Genomic DNA, 9,255 nt, shown 5'->3' on the forward strand with positions numbered 1-9,255 from the left:
GGTGGTGGTGGTGGTGGTGGTGGTGGTGGTGGTGGTGGTGGTGGTGGTGGTGGTGGTGGTGGTGGTGGTGGTGGTGGTGGTGGTGGTGGTGGTGGTGGTGGTGGTGGTGGTGGTGGTGGTGGTGGTGGTGGTGGTGGTGGTGGTGGTGGTGGTGGTGGTGGTGGTGGTGGTGGTGGTGGTGGTGGTGGTGGTGGTGGTGGTGGTGGTGGTGGTGGTGGTGGTGGTGGTGGTGGTGGTGGTGGTGGTGGTGGTGGTGGTGGTGGTGGTGGTGGTGGTGGTGGTGGTGGTGGTGGTGGTGGTGGTGGTGGTGGTGGTGGTGGTGGTGGTGGTGGTGGTGGTGGTGGTGGTGGTGGTGGTGGTGGTGGTGGTGGTGGTGGTGGTGGTGGTGGTGGTGGTGGTGGTGGTGGTGGTGGTGGTGGTGGTGGTGGTGGTGGTGGTGGTGGTGGTGGTGGTGGTGGTGGTGGTGGTGGTGGTGGTGGTGGTGGTGGTGGTGGTGGTGGTGGTGGTGGTGGTGGTGGTGGTGGTGGTGGTGGTGGTGGTGGTGGTGGTGGTGGTGGTGGTGGTGGTGGTGGTGGTGGTGGTGGTGGTGGTGGTGGTGGTGGTGGTGGTGGTGGTGGTGGTGGTGGTGGTGGTGGTGGTGGTGGTGGTGGTGGTGGTGGTGGTGGTGGTGGTGGTGGTGGTGGTGGTGGTGGTGGTGGTGGTGGTGGTGGTGGTGGTGGTGGTGGTGGTGGTGGTGGTGGTGGTGGTGGTGGTGGTGGTGGTGGTGGTGGTGGTGGTGGTGGTGGTGGTGGTGGTGGTGGTGGTGGTGGTGGTGGTGGTGGTGGTGGTGGTGGTGGTGGTGGTGGTGGTGGTGGTGGTGGTGGTGGTGGTGGTGGTGGTGGTGGTGGTGGTGGTGGTGGTGGTGGTGGTGGTGGTGGTGGTGGTGGTGGTGGTGGTGGTGGTGGTGGTGGTGGTGGTGGTGGTGGTGGTGGTGGTGGTGGTGGTGGTGGTGGTGGTGGTGGTGGTGGTGGTGGTGGTGGTGGTGGTGGTGGTGGTGGTGGTGGTGGTGGTGGTGGTGGTGGTGGTGGTGGTGGTGGTGGTGGTGGTGGTGGTGGTGGTGGTGGTGGTGGTGGTGGTGGTGGTGGTGGTGGTGGTGGTGGTGGTGGTGGTGGTGGTGGTGGTGGTGGTGGTGGTGGTGGTGGTGGTGGTGGTGGTGGTGGTGGTGGTGGTGGTGGTGGTGGTGGTGGTGGTGGTGGTGGTGGTGGTGGTGGTGGTGGTGGTGGTGGTGGTGGTGGTGGTGGTGGTGGTGGTGGTGGTGGTGGTGGTGGTGGTGGTGGTGGTGGTGGTGGTGGTGGTGGTGGTGGTGGTGGTGGTGGTGGTGGTGGTGGTGGTGGTGGTGGTGGTGGTGGTGGTGGTGGTGGTGGTGGTGGTGGTGGTGGTGGTGGTGGTGGTGGTGGTGGTGGTGGTGGTGGTGGTGGTGGTGGTGGTGGTGGTGGTGGTGGTGGTGGTGGTGGTGGTGGTGGTGGTGGTGGTGGTGGTGGTGGTGGTGGTGGTGGTGGTGGTGGTGGTGGTGGTGGTGGTGGTGGTGGTGGTGGTGGTGGTGGTGGTGGTGGTGGTGGTGGTGGTGGTGGTGGTGGTGGTGGTGGTGGTGGTGGTGGTGGTGGTGGTGGTGGTGGTGGTGGTGGTGGTGGTGGTGGTGGTGGTGGTGGTGGTGGTGGTGGTGGTGGTGGTGGTGGTGGTGGTGGTGGTGGTGGTGGTGGTGGTGGTGGTGGTGGTGGTGGTGGTGGTGGTGGTGGTGGTGGTGGTGGTGGTGGTGGTGGTGGTGGTGGTGGTGGTGGTGGTGGTGGTGGTGGTGGTGGTGGTGGTGGTGGTGGTGGTGGTGGTGGTGGTGGTGGTGGTGGTGGTGGTGGTGGTGGTGGTGGTGGTGGTGTGGTGGTGTGGTGGTGTGGTGGTGTGGTGGTGTGGTGGTGTGGTGGTGTGGTGGTGTGGTGGTGTGGTGGTGTGGTGGTGTGGTGGTGTGGTGGTGTGGTGGTGTGGTGGTGTGGTGGTGTGGTGGTGTGGTGGTGTGGTGGTGTGGTGGTGTGGTGGTGTGGTGGTGTGGTGGTGTGGTGGTGTGGTGGTGTGGTGGTGTGGTGGTGTGGTGGTGTGGTGGTGTGGTGGTGTGGTGGTGTGGTGGTGTGGTGGTGTGGTGGTGTGGTGGTGTGGTGGTGTGGTGGTGTGGTGGTGTGGTGGTGTGGTGGTGTGGTGGTGTGGTGGTGTGGTGGTGTGGTGGTGTGGTGGTGTGGTGGTGTGGTGGTGTGGTGGTGTGGTGGTGTGGTGGTGTGGTGGTGTGGTGGTGTGGTGGTGTGGTGGTGTGGTGGTGTGGTGGTGTGGTGGTGTGGTGGTGTGGTGGTGTGGTGGTGTGGTGGTGTGGTGGTGTGGTGGTGTGGTGGTGTGGTGGTGTGGTGGTGTGGTGGTGTGGTGGTGTGGTGGTGTGGTGGTGTGGTGGTGTGGTGGTGTGGTGGTGTGGTGGTGTGGTGGTGTGGTGGTGTGGTGGTGTGGTGGTGTGGTGGTGTGGTGGTGTGGTGGTGTGGTGGTGTGGTGGTGTGGTGGTGTGGTGGTGTGGTGGTGTGGTGGTGTGGTGGTGTGGTGGTGTGGTGGTGTGGTGGTGTGGTGGTGTGGTGGTGTGGTGGTGTGGTGGTGTGGTGGTGTGGTGGTGTGGTGGTGTGGTGGTGTGGTGGTGTGGTGGTGTGGTGGTGTGGTGGTGTGGTGGTGTGGTGGTGTGGTGGTGTGGTGGTGTGGTGGTGTGGTGGTGTGGTGGTGTGGTGGTGTGGTGGTGTGGTGGTGTGGTGGTGTGGTGGTGTGGTGGTGTGGTGGTGTGGTGGTGTGGTGGTGGTGGTGGTGTGGTGGTGTGGTGGTGTGGTGGTGTGGTGGTGTGGTGGTGTGGTGGTGTGGTGGTGTGGTGGTGTGGTGGTGTGGTGGTGTGGTGGTGTGGTGGTGTGGTGGTGTGGTGGTGTGGTGGTGTGGTGGTGTGGTGGTGTGGTGGTGTGGTGGTGTGGTGGTGTGGTGGTGTGGTGGTGTGGTGGTGTGGTGGTGTGGTGGTGTGGTGGTGTGGTGGTGTGGTGGTGTGGTGGTGTGGTGGTGTGGTGGTGTGGTGGTGTGGTGGTGTGGTGGTGTGGTGGTGTGGTGGTGTGGTGGTGTGGTGGTGTGGTGGTGTGGTGGTGTGGTGGTGTGGTGGTGTGGTGGTGTGGTGGTGTGGTGGTGTGGTGGTGTGGTGGTGTGGTGGTGTGGTGGTGTGGTGGTGTGGTGGTGTGGTGGTGTGGTGGTGTGGTGGTGTGGTGGTGTGGTGGTGTGGTGGTGTGGTGGTGTGGTGGTGTGGTGGTGTGGTGGTGTGGTGGTGTGGTGGTGTGGTGGTGTGGTGGTGTGGTGGTGTGGTGGTGTGGTGGTGTGGTGGTGTGGTGGTGTGGTGGTGTGGTGGTGTGGTGGTGTGGTGGTGTGGTGGTGTGGTGGTGTGGTGGTGTGGTGGTGTGGTGGTGTGGTGGTGTGGTGGTGTGGTGGTGTGGTGGTGTGGTGGTGTGGTGGTGTGGTGGTGTGGTGGTGTGGTGGTGTGGTGGTGTGGTGGTGTGGTGGTGTGGTGGTGTGGTGGTGTGGTGGTGTGGTGGTGTGGTGGTGTGGTGGTGTGGTGGTGTGGTGGTGTGGTGGTGTGGTGGTGTGGTGGTGTGGTGGTGTGGTGGTGTGGTGGTGTGGTGGTGTGGTGGTGTGGTGGTGTGGTGGTGTGGTGGTGTGGTGGTGTGGTGGTGTGGTGGTGTGGTGGTGTGGTGGTGTGGTGGTGTGGTGGTGTGGTGGTGTGGTGGTGTGGTGGTGTGGTGGTGTGGTGGTGTGGTGGTGTGGTGGTGTGGTGGTGTGGTGGTGTGGTGGTGTGGTGGTGTGGTGGTGTGGTGGTGTGGTGGTGTGGTGGTGTGGTGGTGTGGTGGTGTGGTGGTGTGGTGGTGTGGTGGTGTGGTGGTGTGGTGGTGTGGTGGTGTGGTGGTGTGGTGGTGTGGTGGTGTGGTGGTGTGGTGGTGGTGGTGTGGTGGTGTGGTGGTGTGGTGGTGTGGTGGTGTGGTGGTGTGGTGGTGTGGTGGTGTGGTGGTGTGGTGGTGTGGTGGTGTGGTGGTGTGGTGGTGTGGTGGTGTGGTGGTGTGGTGGTGTGGTGGTGTGGTGGTGTGGTGGTGTGGTGGTGTGGTGGTGTGGTGGTGTGGTGGTGTGGTGGTGTGGTGGTGTGGTGGTGTGGTGGTGTGGTGGTGTGGTGGGTGGTGGTGTGGTGGTGTGGTGGTGTGGTGGTGTGGTGGTGTGGTGGTGTGGTGGTGTGGTGGTGTGGTGGTGGTGGTGGTGTGGTGGTGTGGTGGTGTGGTGGTGTGGTGGTGTGGTGGTGTGGGGTGTGGTGGTGTGGTGGTGTGGTGGTGTGGTGGTGTGGTGGTGTGGTGGTGTGGTGGTGTGGTGGTGTGGTGGTGTGGTGGTGTGGTGGTGTGGTGGTGTGGTGGTGTGGTGGTGTGGTGGTGTGGTGGTGTGGTGGTGTGGTGGTGTGGTGGTGTGGTGGTGTGGTGGTGTGGTGGTGTGGTGGTGTGGTGGTGTGGTGGTGTGGTGGTGTGGTGGTGTGGTGGTGTGGTGGTGGTGGTGGTGTGGTGGTGTGGTGGTGTGGTGGTGTGGTGGTGTGGTGGTGTGGTGGTGTGGTGGTGTGGTGGTGTGGTGGTGTGGTGGTGTGGTGGTGTGGTGGTGTGGTGGTGTGGTGGTGTGGTGGTGTGGTGGTGTGGTGGTGTGGTGGTGTGGTGGTGTGGTGGGTGTGGTGGTGTGGTGGTGTGGTGGTGTGGTGGTGTGGTGGTGTGTGGTGGTGTGGTGGTGTGGTGGTGTGGTGGTGTGGTGGTGTGGTGGTGGTGTGGTGGTGTGGTGGTGTGGTGGTGTGGTGGTGTGGTGGTGTGGTGGTGTGGTGGTGTGGTGGTGTGGTGGTGTGGTGGTGTGGTGGTGTGGTGGTGTGGTGGTGTGGTGGTGTGGTGGTGTGGTGGTGTGGTGGTGTGGTGGTGTGGTGGTGTGGTGGTGTGGTGGTGTGGTGGTGTGGTGGTGTGGTGGTGTGGTGGTGTGGTGGTGTGGTGGTGTGGTGGTGTGGTGGTGTGGTGGTGTGGTGGTGTGGTGGTGTGGTGGTGTGGTGGTGTGGTGGTGTGGTGGTGTGGTGGTGTGGTGGTGTGGTGGTGTGGTGGTGTGGTGGTGTGGTGGTGTGGTGGTGTGGTGGTGTGGTGGTGTGGTGGTTGGTGGTGTGGTGGTGTGGTGGTGTGGTGGTGTGGTGGTGTGGTGGTGTGGTGGTGTGGTGGTGTGGTGGTGTGGTGGTGTGGTGGTGTGGTGGTGTGGTGGTTGGTGGTGTGGTGGTGTGGTGGTGTGGTGGTGTGGTGGTGTGGTGGTGTGGTGGTGTGGTGGTGTGGTGGTGTGGTGGTGTGGTGGTGTGGTGGTGTGGTGGTGTGGTGGTGTGGTGGTGTGGTGGTGTGGTGGTGTGGTGGTGTGGTGGTGTGGTGGTGTGGTGGTGTGGTGGTGTGGTGGTGTGGTGGTGTGGTGGTGTGGTGGTGTGGTGGTGTGGTGGTGTGGTGGTGTGGTGGTGTGGTGGTGTGGTGGTGTGGTGGTGTGGTGGTGTGGTGGTGTGGTGGTGTGGTGGTGTGGTGGTGTGGTGGTGTGGTGGTGTGGTGGTGTGGTGGTGTGGTGGTGTGGTGGTGTGGTGGTGTGGTGGTGTGGTGGTGTGGTGGTGTGGTGGTGTGGTGGTGTGGTGGTGTGGTGGTGTGGTGGTGTGGTGGTGTGGTGGTGTGGTGGTGTGGTGGTGTGGTGGTGTGGTGGTGTGGTGGTGTGGTGGTGTGGTGGTGTGGTGGTGTGGTGGTGTGGTGGTGTGGTGGTGTGGTGGTGTGGTGGTGTGGTGGTGTGGTGGTGTGGTGGTGTGGTGGTGTGGTGGTGGGTGGTGTGGTGGTGTGGTGGTGTGGTGGTGTGGTGGTGTGGTGGTGTGGTGGTGTGGTGGTGTGGTGGTGTGGTGGTGTGGTGGTGTGGTGGTGTGGTGGTGTGGTGGTGTGGTGGTGTGGTGGTGTGGTGGTGTGGTGGTGTGGTGGTGTGGTGGTGTGGTGGTGTGGTGGTGTGGTGGTGTGGTGGTGTGGTGGTGTGGTGGTGTGGTGGTGTGGTGGTGTGGTGGTGTGGTGGTGTGGGGGTGTGGGGGTGTGGGGGTGTGGGGGTGTGGGGGTGTGGGGGTGTGGGGGTGTGGGGGTGTGGCGGTGTGGCGGTGTGGCGGTGTGGCGGTGTGGCGGTGTGGCGGTGTGGCGGTGTGGCGGTGTGGCGGTGTGGCGGTGTGGCGGTGTGGCGGTGTGGCGGTGTGGCGGTGTGGCGGTGTGGCGGTGTGGCGGTGTGGCGGTGTGGCGGTGTGGCGGTGTGGCGGTGTGGCGGTGTGGCGGTGTGGCGGTGTGGCGGTGTGGCGGTGTGGCGGTGTGGCGGTGTGGCGGTGTGGCGGTGTGGCGGTGTGGCGGTGTGGCGGTGTGGCGGTGTGGCGGTGTGGCGGTGTGGCGGTGTGGCGGTGTGGCGGTGTGGCGGTGTGGCGGTGTGGCGGTGTGGCGGTGTGGCGGTGTGGCGGTGTGGCGGTGTGGCGGTGTGGCGGTGTGGCGGTGTGGCGGTGTGGCGGTGTGGCGGTGTGGCGGTGTGGCGGTGTGGCGGTGTGGCGGTGTGGCGGTGTGGCGGTGTGGCGGTGTGGCGGTGTGGCGGTGTGGCGGTGTGGCGGTGTGGCGGTGTGGCGGTGTGGCGGTGTGGCGGTGTGGCGGTGTGGCGGTGTGGCGGTGTGGCGGTGTGGCGGTGTGGCGGTGTGGCGGTGTGGCGGTGTGGCGGTGTGGCGGTGTGGCGGTGTGGCGGTGTGGCGGTGTGGCGGTGTGGCGGTGTGGCGGTGTGGCGGTGTGGCGGTGTGGCGGTGTGGCGGTGTGGCGGTGTGGCGGTGTGGCGGTGTGGCGGTGTGGCGGTGTGGCGGTGTGGCGGTGTGGCGGTGTGGCGGTGTGGCGGTGTGGCGGTGTGGCGGTGTGGCGGTGTGGCGGTGTGGCGGTGTGGCGGTGTGGCGGTGTGGCGGTGTGGCGGTGTGGCGGTGTGGCGGTGTGGCGGTGTGGCGGTGTGGCGGTGTGGCGGTGTGGCGGTGTGGCGGTGTGGCGGTGTGGCGGTGTGGCGGTGTGGCGGTGTGGCGGTGTGGCGGTGTGGCGGTGTGGCGGTGTGGCGGTGTGGCGGTGTGGCGGTGTGGCGGTGTGGCGGTGTGGCGGTGTGGCGGTGTGGCGGTGTGGCGGTGTGGCGGTGTGGCGGTGTGGCGGTGTGGCGGTGTGGCGGTGTGGCGGTGTGGCGGTGTGGCGGTGTGGCGGTGTGGCGGTGTGGCGGTGTGGCGGTGTGGCGGTGTGGCGGTGTGGCGGTGTGGCGGTGTGGCGGTGTGGCGGTGTGGCGGTGTGGCGGTGTGGCGGTGTGGCGGTGTGGCGGTGTGGCGGTGTGGCGGTGTGGCGGTGTGGCGGTGTGGCGGTGTGGCGGTGTGGCGGTGTGGCGGTGTGGCGGTGTGGCGGTGTGGCGGTGTGGCGGTGTGGCGGTGTGGCGGTGTGGCGGTGTGGCGGTGTGGCGGTGTGGCGGTGTGGCGGTGTGGCGGTGTGGCGGTGTGGCGGTGTGGCGGTGTGGCGGTGTGGCGGTGTGGCGGTGTGGCGGTGTGGCGGTGTGGCGGTGTGGCGGTGTGGCGGTGTGGCGGTGTGGCGGTGTGGCGGTGTGGCGGTGTGGCGGTGTGGCGGTGTGGCGGTGTGGCGGTGTGGCGGTGTGTGTGTGTGTGTGTGTGTGTGTGTGTGTGTGTGTGTGCATGTGTATTGTATGTACACCGCATCTACAAGCACACTATGAACAAAGAACCTGGGATTTCGAAATCAAATAGTAGCATCACTGGCCTGATTCAGAGACGCCCGGCCATTCTGTGTGGTGACAAAACAATTGACTTCTGGTAGTTCCTATGTGTTATGTCATTTTTTTTAGATCCGGTTGATTAGCGTATGAAGATGTGCATATTATAGACATGCCGTGCTTTGGATAGGAGGATCGGCATTGATAAGCCTTGGGCATCCGCTATGCACATAAAACGGCGGCCCAGAGACCATCACTTATGGCCACCAATGCTCTATCATAAAGGTTTAGTATTCTCATCCCAGCAGCAACCGTTCCACACTTTGTTTCATACAGTGAAACCTGGTTTAAGTGACCACCCCACGGTGCATGCAAAGGCCGTTGTTAAAGCCAGGTGGTCTTAAGAACCAGGTCCCACATCGTCGGTGTAGAACTGTCGGTGCATGGAAAAGCGGTCGTTAAGAGCAGGTGGTCGATAAACCCAGAGAGGTCGTTTACATCAGGTTTTACTGTACTTGGAAACTCACGCTTCTGTGAATCTACCCAAGCTTTTGAATAAATTGTCTCCGAGAAAATATTTAGAAACTGATACGAGTAGTGTGTTCTATGTGATCTGATGTGATCTGTTTTTGTGCTGTGTGTCGTTTTTCTCTTAGAAAGCTGTGAACATGGACATTGCGAAGGTTGACACTGGACTGAGAGACCCTCTTCTGGTGGACTTTTTGGCATAGAGTTGGAGGTATTCCATGCCGACGACAAGATGCATGCTCCCGCAAGACCTACATGTATGGACACATGTGATAGCTGTTGTCTTATTGCTCTAAAGTAGCATTATAAAATGTAAAAGGCAGCATTTTCTGTGGCACACCCAAGCATCTCCCGAGGAGCCTGTTACACAATGTCAGCAATATGCCTGATTGACGTTCACATCAAAACCTGCACTATTGTTGTCAGCCAGAATTTCAAATACACTTCTCTGTTCCACAAAGATTATATAAACAGCTTGACACTTTAATACCTTGACCAGGGTGCAAAGTATAATTCGTCGACAAACACTTTCCTTCAGTACTATGACACAAAATTTAATTATTTTTTACGGCTTAGAGAGGCACCTTTCTAGCTATTTGCAGGATTCTTAGAATGCCTTTTCAATCTCACCTTTCTATTATAGAATCTGAAATTTGCAAAGAGCATAGCTTTTAGACTTATCCGTAGAATATAGCTATCTTTGTGCTCTGCACAAGCAACATTACATTTTTGAAGATCCCACAATTTGTTTGGCATGTTTTTCGCCTTTGCATTGGTGGGGCTTTTAGTAAACAATAGAATAGAATGCAATACACAGTATGACCCTGCCATGAGCTCGCTTTGCGGATGTGCGGATGATTTGTATTA

At 62.3% G+C, this 9,255-nt stretch overlaps 1 protein-coding gene across 1 annotated transcript in view; it reads left to right on the plus strand.

The window, feature by feature from the left end:
- Positions 1 to 9,235, plus strand: part of LOC135823838 (uncharacterized) — a 32,127-nt gene extending 22,892 nt beyond the window's left edge. The window contains exon 13 of the mRNA XM_065336693.1: positions 8,517 to 9,235. Coding sequence (XP_065192765.1) covers positions 8,517 to 8,591 — 75 coding nt within the window. The 3' untranslated portion in view covers positions 8,592 to 9,235. The remainder of the gene's footprint in view (positions 1 to 8,516) is intronic.
- Positions 9,236 to 9,255: the final 20 nt, after the last annotated feature.

This window comes from Sycon ciliatum, chromosome 8, assembly GCF_964019385.1.
Source record: "Sycon ciliatum chromosome 8, ocSycCili1.1, whole genome shotgun sequence".
NCBI lineage: Eukaryota > Metazoa > Porifera > Calcarea > Leucosolenida > Sycettidae > Sycon > Sycon ciliatum.